This window comes from Narcine bancroftii, chromosome 3, assembly GCF_036971445.1.
Source record: "Narcine bancroftii isolate sNarBan1 chromosome 3, sNarBan1.hap1, whole genome shotgun sequence".
Lineage (NCBI taxonomy): Eukaryota > Metazoa > Chordata > Chondrichthyes > Torpediniformes > Narcinidae > Narcine > Narcine bancroftii.
The window spans coordinates 272090395-272115406 of NC_091471.1; the positions used below are offsets into that span (position 1 = coordinate 272090395).

At 37.8% G+C, this 25012-nt stretch overlaps 1 protein-coding gene and 1 long non-coding RNA gene across 10 annotated transcripts in view; both read right to left on the reverse strand.

Annotated features, from left to right (window-relative positions):
• Positions 1-350: 350 nt before the first annotated feature.
• LOC138758774 (uncharacterized) lies at positions 351-4839 on the reverse strand. 3 transcript variants are annotated; one of them, XR_011354424.1, is made up of 3 exons: positions 2956-4839; positions 2038-2120; positions 351-1052 (listed from the first exon to the last, which is right to left on the reverse strand). It is a non-coding gene; the product is annotated as an uncharacterized lncRNA (long non-coding RNA). The 3 variants fall into 3 exon arrangements; XR_011354425.1 differs by having other exon boundaries at positions 351-1066; XR_011354426.1 differs by having other exon boundaries at positions 2038-2156.
• A 46-nt stretch (positions 4840-4885) lies between these two features.
• LOC138758775 (mesoderm induction early response protein 2-like) overlaps positions 4886-25012 on the reverse strand; it is a 1136488-nt gene continuing 1116361 nt past the window's right edge. For all 7 annotated transcript variants that reach the window (XM_069928152.1, XM_069928154.1, XM_069928158.1 and 4 more), the window contains 6 exons: positions 18304-18455; positions 16307-16388; positions 15601-15695; positions 12117-12244; positions 9638-9768; positions 4886-8225 (listed from right to left, as the gene is read on the reverse strand). In XM_069928152.1, the coding sequence (XP_069784253.1) occupies positions 7756-8225; positions 9638-9768; positions 12117-12244; positions 15601-15695; positions 16307-16388; positions 18304-18455 (1058 nt within the window). In that variant the 3' untranslated portion in view covers positions 4886-7755. The remainder of the gene's footprint in view (positions 8226-9637; positions 9769-12116; positions 12245-15600; positions 15696-16306; positions 16389-18303; positions 18456-25012) is intronic.

Genomic DNA, 25012 nt, shown 5'->3' on the forward strand with positions numbered 1-25012 from the left:
AGCTGAGCTCCAGTATTTCAAATAAGATCTGTTTTAAAGTGTTTGTATATAACCTACTCTAACAAACCTTTCCCAATCTATCTCCCAAAAACATATCCATATACTTTGTCATTGGTCATAAATTCAACACAAGTTTTTTAAAAAAAGCACTAAGATTAAACATTTGCAAGATAGATGCTTTCTCCATTGTATGCTATTTTCTCTTTTTGGGTTTGAAGCTCATATGTATACAACATTACTACAGAGTAGGGTAAGTTGGGCCTGACTGATAGGGACAGGGACTTCTGTATTTGAAGTACATTCTCAACATTTTGAATGTTTCAGAAAGATATTAACATGTAACACAGTAATTTCAAAATGCTGGTTTATTGTGAAAATGGAACAGCTTTAGGAACAATTTTGAAAATAGTTCACAAATAATTTATTGTGCCTCACATCAGGCCAAATTACAAGTTACACCAAAAACTATTTTTTTAAAATTACGCAAAAGGAGGTAATGTCTGTTGGAATGTTCAATAACATTTTTTAAAAAACCGATGTGGCTTTTAATGTTTCTTCGGATTTTAACAAACTGATTCAAATTTGCTGTTCAACAATTTATGATGAACTGCAAATTTCTCATTTCAACTAATTAAAAAAAATTAATGATTAAAAATCATCAAAATCCTAGGTCTTGCTACAATTAAGGATGTTACTGTATCTGTCCTTACAGAAAGTGTACTTGTACCGGTCATAATGACAAGTACAAAGTTTGTTGGATGGGCAAATTATTCAATAGGAGTATAAAATACAATGCAATTTAAAAAAAAACAGATTTCTGGAAACCAGCCTGTGCATATTTGCAGAAGGTGAACATTCTCAGAAGTTCTTTTAAGGTCCAAATAGAAAATCTGACAGGCACAGAAAGCGGTTATCCATTATCATCTTATAAAGTGTAGTGTAGACTTCTCCAGCTAAATGACCACAAAAATAAACATGTTTCACCATCTAGTGGTTACTTCCCACATTGCAGCTGATTGAATCTTTCAGCCAACCCAGGCAGTTCAGGAAATCTACAACATACAAACTACAGAAGTTTTAACATTATTACAGCGTTAGTCTTAAGTTATATTTACAAAGAAACATCAAAAATATTTTACACTATTTTTGTTCTTTACAACAGGAATTTCTTATCTATTTTGGACTTTTAGTGCCCAGCTGTAGGAGTATGAGGGGAGTCTCCCACAGGGATATTGCAATTTACAGATGTGCAATTGGCTATCCAAACACCAGATCCTTAATCTATCCCAATCTAGTCACATACATGTAACATGCATGAACAGTTAAAGATACCACCTTTCTCCTCAACTTGTCAAAGAGGCATATCGATTCTTGGCAATGGATCAACACAAATAGCAACTGGGCTCATTTTCAACTTCAATTGTTTTAGAAATTACATATTTTATGTTAGACACACTTAACCCATTAGTATTATTCCCAAAAGTTTTGAAAATATGTGTTATTTGCCCATATCAATACATTCAAAAAATCATGAAAGAAAATGTATTTGTTTGAAAAGATCTCCATCAAAGGTAATTATTAAATATAAAATCATAAATTCCATTTGTAAAACAAATGTTTTAATGTCTCTGGATACAAGAACAATTCTTTTAAAAGCCAAGTAATACACAATCAAATGGAACTCCACTCCCTCCATTTCTACAAAAAGTTCATTTGTCAGCTGGCATTGTAAACCTCAAAGTGAGTGAGCAACTCTGAGGGCAAAGGCATGCCATCTCACAGATTTTTACACAGATGTCCATCAAAGCTCAAAAGCAAGATAAAGTTGGCCTCCTGGCCCAGGGCACCCATAGCCCATCACCAAATTGTTTGACATAATTGGCTGAGTTCTCTATCTGGTCAGTTTGCTCACTTCTGTGATTCAATTGATCTACGTGGATTTGTTACATGCACAATGATCGTGGGACAAAGGATACTGAAAATCAGTATGCAAGCAAGGTAGGCCAAAACAGGGAAAGATGTGATTGGTTTCCATACCTGATCCTTTTAAAACACATTTAATACCACAAATGACACTTGGAACTATTCCAACCAGCCATGATCTTTGGTTCATTTTTACTCTGAAAAGGAACGTGCGAAAAGATTGATACCAGCAGCTGAAATTAAGAAAATTAAGTACACAATAAAAAGTGGCAAAAAAATTGGCATAATACGCAAATACAATATTTTTTTGCAACCTCAAAACACCAAAAAAAAGCACGATTAAGCAGATCTTTGTTCAGTTTGCCACGTTGTTAGAATTGTCATTCCTCAATTATCAAGCACCCACAAATAATGCAATCAAAGAAGCCAGTTGAGACAGTTACCAGAAGCACGGTAGATTTTCTTTTAGAACTACTGGTACCACTTAAAAGTTTAATTTGTAAGCCAACACTTCCCTTCAATTAGTACAATTGTGGAGTGTGAAACATTTTATAATGCACCACATTCTGCAAAGGCTACGATATCCAAGAACTACCCATAATGCTTCACAAAAAATATCAGTCACATTTCATTTTTCTCTAAAGCACATTCCCTCAAACACTGGACTGCAAATATGCATCCAAATTCCTTGCTCCCTCTATGGTTAGGACTCCAAAATACAAAGGGTTAGAATGGCCGCATCTCAATAGATTGTTCTTCATAATGCCCATTAAAAGAGGAACATAACCTAGTTGTTGTCCCCTGAATCGACAAGCTCAATCCATCAGAAGTCTTGAGTGATATAATGTACGGTACTAAATTTTAATCAGTTTTCTGTCTTAAAACCAATGCAAATTTGAACAAGATACATTTAAGGTGAAGTCTATTAAAAATTCATCAGATCTGTGAACGGTTCCAACATCATTCAAATACATGTATATAAAGGGTTGAGGAGATTAAAATACATGGTTGAAAATGTACAAATATACATACATTTATGCTTAGTCTTCCAATTTAGTCCATCAATGACCAGTAATCAGGTTACTGTACAACAGAAATGCCTGGCAGATATTATGAAGCAACCACCTGAATAGCCAGTTATTGTACCATTAGAAATGATCAATGCCACAAGTATTGTGACATCACACTGCAATGCAACTTGACATTCCTACAGGGAATTCTCACAAAAATACATCTGCTCTTACTTCAGGGTTATACTATACAATAATAGAATACCCATTCTCTCAGTATAATACATCATGGAACTATGACTTATTGCTGCCTTTATCCATTGCACCTACATTTGTAGATTAAAAAAAAATTGAAGCTTGTGGGATCTGTAGCTATCAGCAGTTTTGAAAAAACTTAGTAATGTTTGCAACAATTGATGCAATCCAACTCAATGGCTTTACTTTTGCAAAGTTGCCAATTCTCTAGATAGTCTGTCCTATAATACTCAGGAGCACCTTTACCACTAACACCCATCCACCACTTAACTTAATGTCTTCAACTGGCCTTCTGGAGATGATCAATGAGAGATGTGGTAGGCTTCCTAAATGATCAGATTTGTCAATTTAATTGCCATCACTGAGCTGCAACAATACAAATTTGAACTTACCTGCACAGCAAATGAAAACCAAAATTGGAAGTGGAGTTAGTGGAGGTTAAGATGTAATCACGTTCACTCCCTACTCTTTCTTTCTACCCCTGCTATAAAAAAATACATTCTTGGACAAACTGAAAATGTTATTTTGACAATTTTGCTAAAAGGTGGTTATTTATTCAAAAAAATTTACAATCTTGTTCTAATTCTTTTTATTCATTACAGTGTGAAGATTTTAAACAGATGTCCAGGGAAAAGAAGATACAAATAGAAACCCAAAAGGCAACTGCACAATTAATAAGAAATGTACAGAATATAAAATAGAAACAGCAAAAGGTGCATTGTTTTGTGAATTAGGGTTAGGGGGAAAATTGTTAAATAAAAATTTCCTCAGATATTATAAATGTACTTCGCAAATGGGTTGTTACCCAAGTACACAAGAATTTCAGTTGTTCTCACTAAATTGTATCACAAAATTGATTCCATTGGACCATTTCAAGTTTATTTGAAAAAAGGGGATTAATCAGAGACAATGGCAAGGGTGGGAGAGGTAAAAAAAAGTAAAATTAAGCTTTCACTACCCACCAACATAAAAAACAGACCCTCAGGGTAGACATTAAACAGAGGCCACCCTCCAATGGGTCTGGAGGCATATTTAAAAACTCCATCTCCGAGAAAGTAGAAATTTAGTAAAATGACATTGTACAAACTGCTCATAACATGCAGGTTGCCTCAATTCTATGCCTTATTTTAAACAGATTTTAGTAGTAACATTTTGAGTAGGATATGGACATGTATAACTATTGCACAATACCTGCAAATCACAACAAAAATACTGCAATTCCATATTTTAGAAGAAATTTGACCTTGATTTCCACTGCTAAACAATGTGTCAGTTATGTTCTTCTCCATACCACTCCAAGATGCAAGGCAGCAGGTATCAACAGTTTTACACTGAAAATCAAGGATGAATTTCTCCCTTTTAGCATTCATTCATCCCTGTTCAACAAAATCTTTCTTACAGAAGTCACCAAAGATTGCACAAAAAGCTGTGAAAAAATTTAGAATTTTACCAGTTTCAAGACAATTACTGCGATATCTTCAAGATTTTGCAAATGTAGTTGCCAGCTTTGGTTTAGTTCATTTTGCTCAAGGACCTCATTTAAAATCAACATGTGGTAGTATTACTAGGGAAATGCAAGGCTTTTCTTAAGATATTCATTCATGGTAAATGGGCTGAGATTAATTTCTCCACAAGGAGAAACTGGGACACCTTCATCTCCCCCCACCACCCCCCCCCCCCTCCCCACCACTCCCAGAGTTAATCTAATCAGATCATTTTGTTTTAAATTGTGCTCAGAGCCAGAAAAGGCAAAATGAATAATTTACAGGTAGATGTGTCTATCTCTGCAGGGATCAGAATCAATCAATAAATAATATTGTAGAAGTTTTGAAAAGTACTTTGGCATAGACATGATAGAGTTCCATACACAGAGCCCATCTTAGTATAAGATAAATATAAATTAATAAATTATAAAAAGACATAACAAATCACAGGAAGTATTTTTAGACTGTGAAATCTAAACTTGAAACTAACTGGATTGTGTTCTGAAGTAGGTAGCAACTCAATTGCATATTATGATGCAGGCAATTGACCATCAACTTGCAGCACTTAAAGATTTAAGGTTGATGTTAACTAACTTGGCATTTGATGCAACTGCAAACACTTTCATCTTAAATATTTCAGAACATGGTTTTTATAAAGCTAGGTCTAATCGAATGGTCAGCTCATCTCCTACTTGTAACACTTTTGACCATGAAAGTGATGACCTTACAATTAGCCTTAGTGATATTGACAGAGGATTTAAAAAAAAGCAAGGACTCTGGGAAATACCAACCATTTTTCTTGGAATAGCTTGAAGGGATCTTTCACATGCGTGAGGACAAATCAGAGCTCAGTTAATGCCTCATTCTCGAGACAACACCTCTGGCGAAGTGTATTCCCTCCATGCTAAGTAACTGACGGGTTGTACTCAATGCCTAGAATGCTGTCTCAGAACATTACCACCAAGCCAAGGTTGGCAATAAACAAAAAAATGTAAACTTAATAGATACATTGCTCACAGGGGTCATTATAAATTAAAACAGTATATTGTAATTCTTCTGGATAATGAGTCTTTAGGGAGTCATTGGACAATGGTGAAGGACTACAGACTATTGATATTCAAACAAAATAATCAAATCTTGCACCTTGATGAAAAGTGACTGTGAAGCATAATTTCAAGAGCCATGGAAAGACTGAAAACTTCAGAAAAAAAAATGACAGAAAATATCAAGACTGGTGCATATTGAGATAGTCTCAATTTGACTACTGAATGGGCTTAACTATAAGTGGACATGAATTATGTGTTGATTATTACAGGAAGACAAAGTTCTGAATAGCAAGCAAATCTCATATTGACACAGAAGAGCTCCTTTTACAGAATGGAAAGTGAAGAACATCTGATGTGGTACAAGAAGAGGGTAAAAGTGATCCGATGATCGCTAAAAATCTCAGTACCATCTAGAAGAACAAATGGCTTTCAATCCATACGACTTGAACTTTAGTCTCTATCAATTACCAAACCAGTCTCCTCCACACATGGGGATCACTTTTAATGCAGCACTACGTGGCATGAGAAAGTTAATAATGCTTGAGTGCAGAGATCTTTTCAGTGCAAGATGTTTTATAAAATATGCTGAAAGCTGATGGTTACTGCAGCATCTGGATGCTCAATGTTGCACTGTTTAAATTAAGATGCAACTCAATGGCAGCATTCAGAGAATTCCTCATTGTGTATTCTACAAAGGACATTGCAGTTTAAGAAGTTAAAAATATGCTTTGACTTTATTTCATGGAGGAGGATTTCAATCACATGTCAGCTTAACCATCAATGTGTATAAACATAAAGTACTGACAATTCGTCCTTCAGATATGCAATATCAGCATGTGTTTCAAACTAAAAGACTTTCTAAATGCTTAACTTAGAGACCAATAAGCCAGCAGAAATGTGGATCAAACCAGTGAACGCATTCCAATTGGACCATGATATGAACTCCCAGGAAAATACACTGGCTTTGTTTTATGAGATTTAGCAGCTAATCCAACAGGAATTGCACTTTTATTTGATGGGTTAAAGATGGGATTGTGGGCTGTGTCTCATCTGGCAACTTTAAGTAAAAGGCAAACTTCTACAATCCTCATGTTCATGGAAATACAATTATTTCTGGTACATGTAGTACCCTTTATTAACACTAGATGTACTGTACATCAAAGCATTACCACAAACCATCATCTAGTGACAAAGTCCACACAGTAACTGGCTCATTATTTAGTACAAGGAGCCCCTGGGACCCAGCTTCATCAACCCCTAGAAATATATTTGTTGTAGTGAATGACTATTAGGTACCCTCAATCCAAACCACTGTATTAGTTCAAGGTTGGCTCACCCGAAACAGCTCAATCCAAAAATGGGATAGTAAACAGTGGATATAGAATGGGTTTTCTCCAATCCAAATGCTCACACTTATCCAAACCATAGGAACTGTCAAATGTTTGTCCTTTATGTCATGAAGGTAGCTTCCTTCACCAATCAGATGGGTTGATTAATCAAATACTACAAGAAATCTGTGCGCGCGCGCGCACACACACACACACACACACACACACACACACACACACACACACACACACACACACACACACACACACACACACACACACACACACACACACACACACACACACACACACACATACAAAATGCACACACCTTTACCTAAAAAGAACACTGATTTTTTTTGAGATACAAGAAATTACTAAAATTTGACATTAAACACCATGCACAATAAAAATAAGGTTTATGACCAGAATAACCATCATGAATGAGATTTGTTGGTGATAGCATTATGAATTCAATTTTGCTGACAAGATGAATGCAAAAATTGAACAGATAAAAAGATTTTGTTCTGTCTAAAAGGTTTAGATCCCATTCATGTACCTGGGCCCAAAAATAAATGATTCCTTCCTCTTGAGAAACAAATATGTACTGTAAATAAATATAAGACATCACTGATGTCATGCCAAAAAATAGTTTTCCAGTAACTTTTAAAGTAAAATATAAATAAAATATTCTGCAAATGCCTAGCTCTCACTGAGATAAAGATTCTGACTGAATAGTTGTCGAGTGGTGCAATGTATGAGCACTGAGCAAACTGTTCATATCCCCAACATCAATACTTCCAAAATCCGTCACAGCAACAGACATTTTTGCTTGTGCAATGTGTGAAGTGTGGTTTTCAAAATCCATGTTGCTGGGATTATCAGGCAACCCATCATTAAGCGGCTTAGGCAGTGAAAAATCCATCTTCAACTTTTTCGAGGACATCTCCAATGCTGGTTTGTCCAGAATGACCTGATCCAGTTCCAGCTGGTAAAATCCATATTCTGCTGGACTTAAAGCAGTAGCATCACAGTTGTGTGTGGGCGTAACTCTCGTTTGGTCACAGGTAGGATCTGGTGAACAATTTGTTTCAGGTCTGTTCACTGCAGGACTGCAGTACTCAAACATCTGGCTGTTTGCACTCATGGTACAAACTGCAAGTTCAACATCTTGCTGTTCTGTAACAAAATTGTATGAGGGAGGGAATAATGAATATTAAAAACATGATAATTTCACATTTGATCTCTATGGCAAATTTATTTTCACTTCAATTCTCAAGATACTGTATAAGCCGTTCTAGAGGACGATCCGCGAAACTTAAAAAATTTAACCTTAAAATCGAGGTCGCCCTATACAAAGGTTGCAAACATTTTACCTTGACGATGAAGTCTCAACACCGCCACAATCTTTCTGCCAGCTCTGATACAATCTCACGTATGCCCCATGAGTTATTTGCAAAGTCTCAGCGGTCCTCTGTGGGGTCTGTCCACTCAGTCTAACTGCTGTCAGCTCTGTACAGGCTTTAAAGTGCCTGTTACAGGATCCAACAGTGGTTTATTTTAAAATATGCAAATGAAATGTAATCTATTAAATGATAATTTGATAACAGCATCCACTGGTCAGCTGTAAGTGCCACATATTTTTGGGGTGCAGGGTGCGGGGAGGAATGGTCTTCATACAAAGAGCATCACTCAAAACCAACATTTTACATAGAAATTCAGGGGTTGTCCTACCAACATATCATCCTAAACCACGACATGTAAAGAAATAAACATTGTACAGTAAAAGTCCAAAAATCTGGATGCCAGAAATCAGGACCACCTGAGAATCCGGACTCTCAAGTTTTTAAAAAAAAATTAGCAGGCTTTTGTGTGTAAGTGCCACAGATGCACAAAGGTAACAAGCAACCACACCTAATACAGGTAATATCACAAAGAAATTCATTTTATACTCTATTTTTCTTTGACAATGTTCATTTTTTAAACATAATTTCAAGCATTACACTTTTTTTGCAGTGAAAAAAAATTACATTTTTGTCAATTATTGACTTTATTTTTCTTTAAAACTACTTGTTTTGATGAATGTAGCGAGCTGTATTTGCTAATGAATAAACTATCAAAATGTACCCGTTCACCTCTTCTTTGTTCACCCTTAAAAAATTTTTTAAAAGGAAAATCTTGACTGACCCAATCCGCAAGCAATCTGGATTTTAGGACTTTTACTACAATTAGGCATGAGGTGAAAAGAAAACATTTCAGATCTAAATCTAGGACATCTCATCTATTTGAACAAAATAGTGTAAACTGGGAACAATTTTGTGCTTTAACCAATATTCTGCCAAGAAAACCTTGCCATACTAGATCTCAGAAAATCAACCCACAAAATACAAGATTAAATCACAATTTCAATAGACATTGATCAGGATTTTGCATATAAACAGCAGTTATATACTGAACGATGTAAAATCCTGGTCAGTTTTAAACAAAAACACTATTCTCAAGTCAATACTTGTAATTTTATTCTAAAGTGCCGTGTAGGGTGATCATCGTATGTAGAACTTAAAAAAATTATAATACCAATGAGGGATTACCTGAGTTATGAAGCACAAGAGAGTCCTGCTCAGAGTCTAGTCTGCTGGTGGTGGAGGAGATGGGTGGAGAGCTTGGAGTACGGCTACAACTCTCACCTTCAATACCATCCAAGTCCTGGTCCATGTAATCTCTGTGAAGAAAAAAAATTTGATTGCAGGAAATTAGCAGATGGATAAATTAGAAAGATAATCAGCTCTCCACATTTCATCATAGCCAACTAGATTCCTATTTTAAATTTGAATAGGAATAACCATGGTTAATTGCACATGCAAATCTTTTGATGATTCACTGAAATAATGTTTCCATTAAATACCTGAAATACATTTTCAACTTGAAATAATTGTTCTCTTGGCAAAGGTTCTGATTAGTCTGTTGCAAGCGCAGCCAATATTACAAGTACAGTAAAATGTAAAACCATAATGCTGGAGAAACTCAGCAGGTCATACAGCGTACTTTATATATAACAAAGAGAAAGATATATAATTCAGCCTGCGACATCACAGGCACCTCACTCCATGAGGACGTCGACATGAGGCGGAGTTTTAAAAAAGCAGCCTCTATCCTCAAAGACCCCCACCACCCAGGCCAAGCCCTCTTCACTCTGCTACCATCGGGGAAAAAGGTGCAGGAGGCTAAAGACGAGCACTCAGCAGCACAAGGACAGCTTCTTCCGCACTGCCATCAGATTCCTGAATAATCGATGAACCAAAGATTCTGCCTCACTTTTCATGCACTGCTGTTTTTATGATTTATAATAATGTAAAATGGTTATAATATGAATCCACTCTGATATTGCTGCAAAACACCAAATTTCATGTCCTTCATCATCACCAGCCCATCATTTTGTTTGGGCGCTCCTCCCACTGCCCCTTCCCATCATTTTGTTGTGCATTTTTTTCTTTGCTTTATAAAGTGCACCGTTTGACCTGCTGAATCTCTCCTCTCTGCTGTTCAGTAAAATTTTTGCTGATCCACTGCTATGCTCAAAGTTCTATCAAGCTCATGTTCAATATTATTCAATGATTAAGAATGCAAAGCCACTCGAGGTGGATGAACCCACTAACACAGATATTTCTCCTGTCTGTCCTAAATGGTCACTCCTTATCCAGAACCTGTAGCTCCAAGGCTTCGAATCTTGAGAGGAAACAGTCTCTCATGCCTTCTAACATATTTTGCTCCACCTGCTTTTTAAAAAAAAATTAGAAACAGCACGGTATCAGGCCCTTCCAGCCCATGAGCTCGTGCCACCCCAATACAAAAATTAACATACAAATGCAAGGATTTTGGAGTGTGGGAAGAAACTACAGCACATAAATGAAACCCATGCTGTATGGGGAAAGTGCTGGATTCAAACCTGGGTTATTACTGTTGAAATAGCATTGTGCTAACCACAAAGTGAACTGCAAAACCCATTAATTTAGTTATTTACATAGCTCACCTCTCCATTTAGTTTTATATGGATGAATCACCCAATTCTCATGAACTACTGAAAAGTGGAATGAAGACAGGAGGTCCCAGTCATCATATTCGACAAATTTAACCATTACAGTTGAAGGGGGCATCTGATAATTGATCTTAATTTATAAAATATCAAACAATATGAAGATAGTAAATATCCATCTTTGGTTGAATTTAACAAGCAGCACACGGCTCCATAGATTCAAGCCTGTGAACAGTGAGCTCGACACCTGCAATAGGCATTGGAATGGAGCAAGAGGCAATAACTCTGGAATCTCTTCAGAGTCAATTAGTCTGGAGAATTGAAGTGCAATATTTGCTTGAAATAAGTAAAATGGAACAAAATGTCTTCAATTTTAAAACAATTTTGAAAATCTAAGCCCAGTGGGGGAAAATTTTGGTAATTAACCAAATTTAAATACAGTACAACTACAATTATCTGAAATGGTCAGGACCGGGCCTAATTCAGATAAATAATATTTTTGGAGAACTGGTCATTTAAAAGCCCAGCAGCAACATCAAATCACTTGTAACAGTGCTTGAACAACAAGGGAAGACTTTTTAAAAACATGAAATAATGTTTAATTCCCACTAAAAACAACCTGAACAAAATAAATCCAACACCAAAAGCTCAAAATTCGACTCAGTTTTTCCAAAATTCCAAAAAATTTTTCAACCTGTGACATCAATTCAGCTCAGAAATTTTTTTTCTGGATAACTGAGGATTTCAGATAATCGGAGTTGTACTGTAGTATGATTAATGTTGTTGGATCATGGAAGGGGCCTTAGCTTCAGCAAGTATTAATTAGTTGGAATGGTGAACTGCTCATAGTGCAAACATGCACCTCAAAAGGAGCCTAAATTAATTTTCTCAGATCAGAGCAGAATGTGATCAAAGGTAAGATTGGAATAAATGGGAAATTGAATTTCCCAGTTTAACATGTCTTTTAACCGTAACATTATTTGTAATCAAAGTTTTAAAAATAATCTTTACAAATGAAATATTCAAATAATACATACAAGACACCTGGGTGAAGGCTGTATTTCTTCTTTCCAAATTTTGTTTGCTGAGCGAAATAGTCATAACGTTCAGATTTCTTCCACATATAATAATATGCAACACACTCGCCAACAGAACGTGTTCGAACCTAGTCACATAATATGACTTCAGAAATGTTGCTGAGTTCAAGCAAATTTACAATTTTATTGATCAAAAATATTTCACAGTGTAACAGAAGCCTAATTATCATTAGGACATTTTAAAACAATGTGTTTTTTCAAATGTACAAATTTCTTAGCTAGTACTATTTAGGTCAAACAGTACATTTCTGATTATCCAAAATGCTTGGGATCAAACGTTTTTCGGTTAACCAGATTTTTCAGATAACTGAGAAATTGCTTTAAGCAGCCCTGTAGCACCAACAGGATACCTGTATCAGCGGTTAAAAAAACAACAGAAGGCTTTTCAAGCATAAAATAATGTTTAATTCTTACCAAAAATGCGATCTCCCTTACAAAATAAGATAAATGCATAAATTTAAGATCTTTTCAAACTTAAAAAAAAATTCTGGATAACTAAGAATTTTGGTTCAGTAGTTTTCGGATAATTGGAAACGTACTGTAATGTGATAGAGCAAAAGTGACCACCCCTCCTCTCTTTCCCAAAGTTTTGTGATTTTATTCCCTTCAATTAATTATCTAATTTAATTATGAAAGTCTCTGCTAAATCAGGTTATACTTTGCTTCTGGCAGAGCATTCAATATCTTGTCACCTGTTCTCCACCCTTGCCTCAGACTGAAGACTTGAATTATCCCCTTTGCCAGAAATTATCTATGCAGGCAACTCATTATGCAGCACCTTCTCCTCTCCCTTGGTGTCTAATCTGTCCTAATACTGCCCTGACTACTTTATTTCTACAAATGATTTATGAAAGCTCACGGTTTTATCAGAGGAATTACTCTACTAAAACCAATCAGTCAGCTGGATCTACCATATTCCAGATGAGGGAGAGTGGAGATAGGTGGTACTCTTGCTACACAGCTCCAGTGACATGGATTTGATCCACATGGATGTTTGCCCATTTCTCTTGCAGCTGTGCGAGTTTTCCAACAGGTACATCAGCTGCTCCCACATCCCAAAGGTGTACTGGTTGGTAGGTTAATTGGTCATGATGCATTACCACTAATTGATGGACTTGCGAGAGAGGGTGTTACTCAGAAATAAGTGGGGAAATAGGTTCCACCGAGAGCTGACACCCAATTAATGGGATACATGGCCTACTATGTCAAAAGAAAATGGGATTATCGTTATCGTGCAATGTTTGGAGGATTAACTTTGTACTTTTAAGTGAAAGAAATAAAAATGAATTAAAGAGAAATTATTAGCTCCCATAATCATTAGGAAGCATTCAATATCAAATGACTTTGCAGATTATTAAGGATTCAGAATTAACAGCCACTCTGGTCTTTTGATAATTTAACTGTGAAACAAAAAAAAATTGCCAAATTGAAAAGCTAACTTGGCAATTCTATTTGATTTGCACACAATAATTTTCACGTTTTCTGCCTTTATATGCAATTGGAAAATGCGAAGCAGAATAAATGACAAAATCTATTCATGTATTTAAGTTAACCAAACTGAAATCAATGGTCTAAGACTCTCCAAAGGGAGTATCTACCTTGGTGAGCATTTCCAACACCATTCCAAAGTTTGCCTTTGTACAACAACTTTCACTATTAGCTAGATTGCAGAAGCAAGAGCATAGCAATTGTGGGCAATTCCTTTCTTATGACTCATCCAGATTTTAGGCCCCTCTGCTCAAAACAATCCCATATCTTCACTTTTTTCTGACTGTTATAGTCAGACCAACAGCACAGCATTTCATGTGACCTTTTTGCCATGAGAGCCATGACCTTCTATGCTTTGCCTCTTCTCTTAAAAGTAGCTATTGTAGTAGTCTCCTCTGGCAATGAATTCCAATATCAACTGCTCTGTGTTGAAAATGTCCTCCTCAAACCATCTTTACAATCCTTCCTCTCACCTCAAACCTAAGCCTTTGTTTTTCATAATTCCTCCTTGGGATTAAAAAAAAATATTGGTGCCTAACCTTTCATCCGGTATCGTCGGGATTGGACACCTGCTGTTGATCAGAATCTTCCGGATTTCAGAATCATTTTGATTTCTATCCCATTAAGCCTGCCCGAGTCATGATGCAGTCTCTAACCCCCCCGCCCCATCCCCTGAGTCTCTCTCCCCTCTCCCGAGTCACGCTGCAATCTCTCTCCCTCCTCCCGAGTCATGCTGCCATCTCTCTACCACCTCCCGAGTCACACTGCCATCTCTCTCCCCCCTCTGCCCGAGTCACACTGCCATCTCTCTCCCCCACCTCACCCACCCGTCACGCTGCCTTCTCTCCCATCACCTGCCTGAGTCACGCTGCCATCTCTCTCCCCCACTTCATCCACCCATCATGCTGCCATCTCTCTCCCCCCTCTGCTGTACCAGCACCAGAGGAACTGCCTTTTCTCTGGCATTAGTACAGCCGTTTCAGTTGTGAGGGAGATGATGGGTAGCGACGACAGCCATTGAGTCCCTGCTGGGCTGAATGAACATGCCACGATGCTGGACAAGCTTACAGCGATTTGGAGGTGCTTATAAAGTAGCGGAATGTGACGGGACAGGTGATGAGCATGAGGTCACGTCAAGTCATGTTTGATGCTAAATTCCATCTTTGATGAGCAGATATCATATCGAAAAATTGCCGGTTTTCAGAATTCCGGATAAAAGGTTAGGCATCCTTATAATCTGCCTCTTAAAACTTTATATACCTTACTTTATATTTATATAAAACACACAGCATCCTCCCTCACTCCAGGGTGAGCAAGCCAAGTCTTTCCAATTTTCCCCAATTATAAAGTTAATTCCAAAGTTAAAGCAACATCCTTGGCGAATCTCCTCTGCATGTTATGCTTCCATTCTATACTACAGGAAATAAGGAATTGCACTGCAGAGAACCACATATTTTAACCATTGATTAAAAAAAAAACTGCAACATAACATTCCAACTTCTATATTCTGCGCCTGAACGTATGAAGGCAAGAATGACAAATGCATTTTTCATACCCAAATCTATATTTATTGACATTTTCTGGAATCATAGACTTGGAAGTTCAAGGTCCTTCTGTACAATGCATTGTTCTCTCTCACTTGCCCAGTGACTCCACCCCGATTTGCCCAGCACCCAATTACAGTTGGGGCAATGTAACGGATCTAATTAACTATCAACTGGCATGACCTAACCTTTGGCACAGCATTTGGAGTTTACACATTTTCCCTACGAGCATATTTTCTCCAAGTGTTTCAGCTTCCATCACGGCAGTGCCACCTGCCATATCATTGTGCTGAGAACTTCTTCCATCCTCATCTTTTGTCCATCTTGACGCTGCCTTAACTTTTTGTGACATTCCCAGTATGCAGTATTTATTGCATTTCCTTTTTTGTTACCTTATTTGCCTGTATGAGATGGAAGTTTTTCCCATGAACACGAAGCCCATGTTCGAAATTTCTACATTCCTCTTCACTCCAAGCGCACAATTCATCTGCACAAGCAAAAATATGTTATCAATGCAGAATGGGAACTGCATAATTTTTCAGAAGACTTTCAAATTGTGCAATTAGAAGTTGTATAGGAGCAGTTATGTTTTAATAGCAGAGACAGAATTGGCAGTAAAATTAGTTTCTTTACAATAGTTTGCTCTTGGACATCAGCAAGCATTACAGCAATTCCATATTAATAGTGAGCAAGAAGTTGCATCACTGGAAATGCCCAAGTCCCTTAATTCTTTTTAAAATTAAGTTCTAAAATGATTTTTTTTACAGCACGGTAGAAGCCAATTCTGACCATTTAAACCCGTGCCGCCCAATTATACCCCCAATGAACCTGCAATCCTGTATGTTTTGGAAACCAGAGCACCCGGGGAAAATCCATGCAGACACGGGGAGAACGTACAAACTCCTTACAGACAGCGCGGGATTCGAACTCGGGTTGATGACGCTGTAATAGTGTTGCACTAACCGCCATGCTAATCTTCAAATTGCTTTAATATGAATTGCACCATCTTTATTGCTATAAGGAAAATACCAGTTGCAGAAGTCTCAAGTTATGCAATGTTAATTATTAAAAAAGTTTGATGCAAAAATGGACACATACCTTGTACCACTTTGACATTAAATCTTAGTCTCCTGAGAGCTTCCTCAGCATTAAAATTACATTTCACGAGCTCATACAAAGCCTGTGGAGTTAAACAGAGATTGAAAATTGATCTCTGGAAAAAGAAACACTATCTTCTACAAAAGAAGACAATACAAACAAAACATTTTATTAATTTGCAACTGAAATGACTTTACCTTCAATAAAAAAATTGAAAATGCTGAAAACAAAAATAGAAAGGGCTGCAAGCATCAAGACGTGTTTGATGGAGGAAGAGAAGATCAGGTATATTTGGCAACTCGGGGGTCCAGTTTAATTTATCTTCAAGTAGTTACGTCTCCAGATTGCACAACAAATGCAGCAAGTTTATTTGCTTTCTGCACATTGAGCCATGAACCACAAATATTCAAAAAATGCCATCAAGTAAGCTGCAATTGATGATGTATCCATCGTACTTTCCAATGCATACGTCGAGTCCTCATACACAAACTGGATCCCAAGAATAGAGCATAGCGTTAAAGAAGGAAACCCTTTTGGCAGCATGTCATCTTTGAATTGATTTTGACAAGGAATTTACTGCTGAATCAATTCCCTCCCCCCCACCCCCACCACCATGTAAATTTGGAGTTGGCTTGGATTTCTTCTTTGGCTTGGCTTCGCGGACGAAGATTTATGGAGGGGGTAAAAGTCCACGTCAGCTGCAGGCTCGATTGTGGCTGACAAGTCCGATGCGGGACAGGCAGACACGGTTGCAGCGGTTGCAGGGGAAAATTGGTTGGTTGGGGTTGGGTGTTGGGTTTTTCCTCCTTTGTCTTTTGTCAGTGAGGTGGGCTCTGCGGTCTTCTTCAAAGGAGGTTGCTGCCCGCCGAACTGTGAGGTGCCAAGATGCACGGTTTGAGGCGAGATCAGCCCACTGGCGGGGGTCAATGTGGCAGGCACCAAGAGATTTCTTTAGGCAGTCCTTGTGCACCTCTGTCACGGTGGCCAGTGGAGAGCTCGCCATATAACACGATCTTGGGAAGGCGATGGTCCTCCATTCTGGAGACTTGACCCACCCAGCGCAGCTGGATCTTCAGCAGCGTGGACTCGATGCTGTCGGCCTCTGCCATCTTGAGTACTTCGACGTTAGGGATGAAGTCGCTCCAATGAATTTTGAGGATGGAGCGGAGACAATGCTGGTGGAAGCGTTCTAGGAGCCGGAGGTGATGCCGGTAGAGGACCCATGATTCGGAGCCGAACAGGAGTGTGGGTATGACAACGGCTCTGTATACGCTAATCTTTGTGAGGTTTTACAGTTGGTTGTTTTTCCAGATTCTTTCGTGTCGTCTTCCAAAGGCGCAATTTGCCTTGGCGAGTCTGTTGTCTATCTCGTTGTCGATCCTTGCATCCGATGAAATGGTGCAGCCGAGATAGGTAAACTGGTTGACCGTTTTGAGTTCTGTGTGCCCGACGGAGATGTGGTGGGGGCCGGTCGTCATGGTGGGGAGCTGGCTGATGGAGGACCTCCGTTTTCTTCAGGCTGACTTCCAGGCCAAACATTCTGGCAGTTTCCGCAAAACAGGACGTCAAGCGCTGGAGAGCTGGCTCTGAATGGGCAACTAAAGCGGCATCGTCTGCAAAGAGTGGTTCACGGACGAGTTGCTCTTGTGTCTTGGTGTGAGCTTGCAGGCGCCTCAGATTGAAGAGACTGCCATCCGTGCGGTACCGGATGTAAACAGCGTCTTCATTGTTGAGGTCTTTCATGGAATTTAAGATACCATCAGACCTACATGAAATTTGAATTTGCTAATGAAAGGAACATATGGTAAAGTTTAAAAGATATTTAGACAGATTATATGGATAGGAGAGTTTAGAGGTATCTGGGACAAACAGGTCAATGGGACGAGCTTGTGGAGTCAACTTGGTTGGAATGGACAAGGTGAGCTGAAGGGCATTTCCATACTATAAAACTCTGACTCCATGACCCCCGAGTTGATTTGTATGGAGTGATTAGTCACCTGTTCACTATCTTTCACAAGTATTCCTTCAGGCAAAGCCCCTGACATTTTCTCTTCTCTCGATTTCTTCACCACTTTGTATAGAAACTCTTCAACTCTACTTTCTGGGAGAACATAGGGATCCCATAGCAACTGGTCTTCATTATCGTAAACTAGGTATGAAAGAAAGAACAAATGCAGGAGTTGAAACCCACCAGATACGTCATTTAAAACAGAACCCACCTCAGAGAAAATAAATAGAACTTGATATTTGAGAATATGCAGACACAACTGATTTAGATTTAATACATCATTGTAAAATATAATCATATTGATTTAATTACTATACAGAGCAACCAGTTCTGAAATGTTAACTGTTTCTTCCTCCGTGTATGCTGTCCAACCTGCGCAGTATTCCCAGTAATTTCTATTTTTATTTCAGATTCCAGCGTCTGCAATATTGATTTTGGAAGCTAGCCAATTTGCTCAGAGGGACCAATGGATATCAATAAGATATTCGCCACATTTGTTAATCCTACAGGGATCTGTATTTAGTGCTAAAAGCTGGCTTGAATATAAAAATAAATCTCTGCTTTTTCAACATAGTCATGCAATCTTTTACGTAAATTTAAGCCGACGGACTAAATTCCATTCAAGAAAGAACATATCACTAACGAACAGCAAATCAGTGCCATGATGCAATAGAATCATTGATATTTGGAAAATGGCAAATTTCTCAGAAACAAGTCAATGGTAAAGTTTTGGGTCAGGTTTTGCCGTTAAAGAGACACTAAAAATATTTACATTTAAAAAGATGTGAAGACAGCAACTTTCAATTAAGAACAAATGACTAAGATTCTTTTAGGTGCTTGTGTTGTGTTGGACAAGCATTAAATGTTAAATGCATGGTAAATGCATTACACAAGGCATCAGGCCCTGACAGCATTCCTGGCAGGGTATTGAAAATCTGCACCAACCAACTAGCCGGACATTTTCACCCTCTCATTGCTGCAGTCAGAGGTTCCCACCTGCTTCAAAAGGGCATCAATCATCCCGGTGCCCAAGAAGAGTACAGTGAGATGCCTCAACAACTATTGATGAAATGCTTTGAGAGGCTGGTCATGGTCAGAATTGACATGTACCTAAGCACAGATCTGGATCTGCTGCAATTTGTCCATCGTCACAATGACTCCACAGCAGATGCAATATTGCTCTCCACTCAGCTCTGGATCACCTTGAAAACTGCAACTCATACATACAGCTGCTCTTCATCGACTACAGCTCAGCCTTCAAAACCATTATTCCCTCAGTGCTGGTCAAAAAGCTACAAACTTTAGGCTTCTGTACCCCACTCTGCAAATGGATCCTTAACTTTCTCATCTGAAGACCACAGCCAGTAAAAATTGGAAACAATGTCTCCTCCTCTCTGACTATCAATACAGGCACACCCCAAGGATGCGTGCTTAGCCCACTGCTCTACTCGTTATACACCCATGACTATGCAGCCAGGCACAATTCAAATGCTATCTACAAATTTGCCGAAGACACCACAGTTGTCGGCAGAATCACAAGCGGCAATGAGGAAGCGTAATGGAGGGAGACAGATCAGCTCGTTGAATGGTGTCACATCAACAACTTTGCGCTCAACGTTAGCAAAACCAAGGAGATTATTCTGGACTTCAGGAGGGTCAGGGTATAAGACCCAGTCCTCATCGAGGGCTCATAAGTGGAGAGGGTAAAGAACTTTAAATTCCTGGGTGTCAACATCTCCAAGGATCTATTCTGGAACTTCCATGTTGATACAATCACAAAAAAGGCTTGCTAGCAGCAGGTACCATGGAGAACATTCTAGCTGGTGGTATGGAGGCGCCAAATCTCAGGACAAGAATAAACTCCAGAGCGTTGTTAATTCGGCCTGCGACATCACAGGCACCAGACTTCACGCCACTGATGACATCTACAAGAGGCGGAGTCTTAAAAAAGCAGCCTCTATCCTTAAAGACCACCACCACCCAGGCCATGCCCTCTTCACTCTGCTAACTTTGGGATGGAGGTACAGGAGCCTAAAGATGAGTACACTGCGGCACAGGGCCAACTTCTTGCTCACTGCCACCAGATTCATGAATGATCAATGAACCATAGACACTGCCTTACTTTTCATGCACTACTATTTTAATTTAAAAAAATATATAATTATTGTAAGACTGTTATAATAGAATGTTTGCCCTGTGATGCTGACACAAAACACTGAATTTTGTGACTTGTTCGTGACAATAAATTCTGATTCTGAAATACAAATTAAACTAATTCAGAAAGGCTTACAATTTCAAGCATTACCACCTATTTATGGAAACAATAATTGTAAATTACTGACAGTCAATCTCTGGCACTGAAATTAACTTCTAGTGCAGAGCCGTGAAATTTATTTCCAGTGCAGAGAGATATAGATAGGTTAAGTGAGTGGGCAAGGGTCTGGCAGATGGAGTTCAATGTTGCTAAATGTGAGGACTTCAATTTTGGAAGGAAAAATGGAAGATCAGAATATTATTTAAATGGTAATTGATTGCAGCATGCTGTCGTGAAGACCTGGGAGTGTTTCTGCAGAATTGCAAAAGATTGGTTTGCAGGTGCAGCAGTCTATCAAAAAGGCAAATGCTAGAGAGATTGAATTTAAGAGCAGGGAGGTTATGCTGTAACTGTACAAAGTAGTGGTGAGACTGCATCTGGAGTATTGCATGCAATTCTGGTCTCCTTACTTGAGGAAGGATGTACTGGCTTTGGAGACAAAGCAGAGGAGGTTCACCAGGTTGATTCCAGGGATGAAGGGGTGGCCTATGAGGAGAGATTGAGTCGTCTGGGATAGTACTCACTGGAATTTAGAAGAATGAGAGGGGGGGCGTGGCAAGATGGCGTAAGAATCAGACGTGCCTTCCAGTCCTCTCCTGACTCTATCTTATTGTTTTGTCTAGAAACGCCTGTTAAAATTCTTTAAAAGTTTAGATAATTTCAGTGCTGTTAATTTAACTTATGATGGTACAATTGGTGGAAAAAAGCAAAAAAAAAAACGACAACAGATCATCAAAAAACTACATTTTCCAAAAGTTCAAGTTTTGGAGCCTACCTACAGGAAAGACACCGGGACTCAGCGTGAAATGGATCCCAGGAGAGAGGTACAGTGTTTGGATGTAGAGCTCTATGTTACATCGGTAGAGCCCCCTAAAGAGGGCGCCAAACAGAGAGTTACTCAAAGGCATTTGTCAACTGTAGAGGTGGCGCTGCAAACTGCATCTTTTGAAATAGAAGAACCTATACAACTTGATGTACTGGGAGAACTTAATACATTTTGGACTGGGGAAAACCCCGGCCAGCATCCTCCAGTCATTGCTGGAGAGGCTGTGGCTGGGGTTTCCACACGCAGTCAAACTATAAGGAAGGCAACCAGAATGAAGGAAGGAACAGAGGATCCTTTGGTTGTGCAGAAGAAGCAGGAATCTGTTGAGCTAAAATCTCTTCCATTTGAAAAGATTTTTGTGAATCTTGAATTTAAATTATCTTATACAATGCAGGGATTATCCAAGATTATGACTGAACTTGGTACTAGGTTTAATACTCTGGTGAAAATACATTCTCAACAGATGGCTGAGTTTGGAGCTTTTAAGCTTGAAGTGAGAGATAAATTTAATTCGTGTGAAGAAGATATAGACGAAATACGGGATCAAGTTTTTGATGTGACCAAAATGGTCGAAGACTTACAAACTCAAAATAAAAATTTGGTGAAAAAGATTGATTATTTGGAAAACCAATCCAGACGGAACAGTATAAAGATTATTGGTTTGCCGGAAGGTATGGAGGGACCAGACCCAAGAAAATTTTTTACTGAATGGATTCCGCAGGTGCTGGGTCAAGAACATTTCCCGGAAGGTATAATACTGGAACGTGCTCACAGGGCCTTGCGTAGAAGATCTATTTCAGGTCAAAGTCCAAGACCTGTTTTGGTTCGTTGCTTGAATTATTACGACAGAGAAATAATTTTACGAGTGGCTATTAGAAATGCACAGCAGAGAAAATCACCCTTGATGATTCAAAATAATCGAGTTTTCTTCTATGCGGATTTGAGTCAAGAAGTTGTGTTCCAACGATGGGAATTCAATCCTGCTAAAGAGTTGTTGTGGAAGAAAGGTTACAAGGCAACCTTTAGATATCCAGCTGTTTTGAAGGTTTTCCAAGATGGTTGCCAACAAAGTTCTTTGATTCTCCAAAGGAAGCTATAGCATTTGCTCAAGAGCTGCCAATTACTCAGTTTCAACAGAGACATAGTCTGCCGCGATCTCTAAGGAGACAAGAGATGGAAGAAAAGAGCCGTGCTCCAAGAAGGAATGGTTGTAATGGTGACTCGGCAGTTGGAGCTGATTAAAAGAAGAGTTGTCCTTTTTTTTCTAATGTTTTTTTTTAAAAAATGGGATATTAAATAATGATGATGTTAGTTTAAGATGAAGTGAGAATTGGGGGAGAGAACTGGATAGGCACTATTTCCTGAAAGTCATCTGCTACGTGTGAGTTATCTCACACCCATTTTTTTTTTGGGAGTTACCGCATTGCGCGGTTTAGACGGGAGGGGATATTTTTAACCTCCTACCCGTTTTTTTTCCTTTTTTTTGTATTATTAAAGAGTGAAGGGGTTTCTTTTTGTTTAAATATAAAAAAAAGCATAAGAAAGTATTTGATTGTTTAAAAAACTAAAAATTAATGTGGTTTTTTTCGTAAAGTTTATTCAGTAGATAAGGAATATTTGAAATTTAAATGTGAATGGGATGGATAAGTTTTTTTAAATATTTTTTCTTTAACTTTAAGGTGAAAGGAGTGGTAATTCTGGTGCATATTATTTTGCTATTTTAGTTATAGAACGAAGGGAATAATGGTGAAAGTTATAAATTGAATTGTACAATTCTTAATGAGGCTTGAATTTTGTTTGTGGTTTATGCTCCATTTGTTGAAGATATAGATTTCGTTGTAGATGTGTTTTTATTATTTGGATATGTGAATTTTAACGTAATGATTGGGGATATTTAAATGTGGTATTGGAGCTTTTATTGGATAACTATTCAAGAGTAAAAGGGAAAAATGGTGGAAGAGTACTAAATTGAATTGTCCAATGCTTAATGAGGTTTGAATTTTGTTTTAAGATGGTGGTTTATGTGACTAATATGATGATAGATGTGAAGTTAGTTGATATTTGGTGAATGTTTATCTCTATAGAGAAAGTTTTTTTTTCATTTTTTTTTCATGCTACAATTTTTTTTAAGAATTGATTATTTAAGAATTTTTGATAGATAATGTTACTAACTTTAATTTTTTATATTAAGTTTGAGTTAAATATATGTTTCATCTTAACTCTGTTTGTTAAATATATGCATTTAAGTTTGATTTAAATATGTTTTTTAAGTCTGATATCTTAGTATTAATTACTTTTCTTTTTGTTAGTATTTTAATCGGTTATGTTTTTGTTTTTTTTTGTAAGTGGGTTTTTCTTTTTCTCACATATATTATTAACTTTATTAATTCTTCACTCTTTATTTTGGGGGGGAAAGGGGGGGTTGGACTAATTTGAGTTGGGTTATTAATGTGTAATAATTATTGGGGAGGGTATAGTTTATTTAGATTACTGATACTGTATTGTAATTTTATTATTTTATTCTTAATTTTTTTAAATGTAATCCTATATGTTATTCATGTTATAAAATCTTAAATAAAGTTTAAAAAAAAAAGAAGAATGAGAGGGGATCTTATGGAAACATAAAATTATGAAAGATTGAGGTAGGCAAGTTGTTTCATTTGTTAGGGGAGACCAGGTCATAGCCTCAAGATTCAGGGTAAATTTAGGACAAAGATGAGGAGGAACTGCTTTTCACAAAGGACAGTAAATCTATTGAATTCGCTAACCACTGAAGCAGTGGAGGTGACTTCAGTAAATATATTTAAGACAAGGTTGGATTGATTTCTACATAGTACAGGAATTAAGAGATATGGGGAAAAGGTAGGTAGGTGGAGATGAGCCGATCATCAGATCAGCCATGATCACATTGAATGGCAGAGCAGGCACGACGGGCTGGATGGCCGACTCCTGCTCCTATTTATCTTCTTATGTCCTGTTTCTTCCAGAATTATCGTTGGTAGCTTAATACAAAATTTAAATTTAAGGACTGCTTTTCCGTCTAGCTGAGTGTAATTGGAAAATTTAAATTTTCCAGCAAAGTACCAAGGATTGTTCATTTGTTCCTGCAACTGAAAGCCGCTCAGAGACTGCAGAGCAAGGTCAATACCCTTTGCTGTTCAACACTCATTGACACAAGAGGATTATGATATCAATAACAAAACAACTTTAGATTCCAATATGGAATTTTCATATTCCACAATGAAAAGGAGGAACCTATCCAGATCCTATTCAAACACTTCCATTTTGATATTCAGCAGAATGTGTGGTTTTCAGACTGGTTATCGCCTTCAAAAATCAATGCCTTCTTGGTATATCAGGAAATTGCAAACTTTGTACACCATTTGAAATCAAAATTGGAAATCTGTGTGTTTATTAAGAGTTATTTTAAAAGGATTTGCTTACCTCCCCAGTGCTGAAATGTAAGCGAGTTAAAGCATGAATAATTGAACTATATGTACAAGGTACTTAATGTAAAATTAGCATGTCCAAGTATGCCAAAAAATTTTAAAACAAATT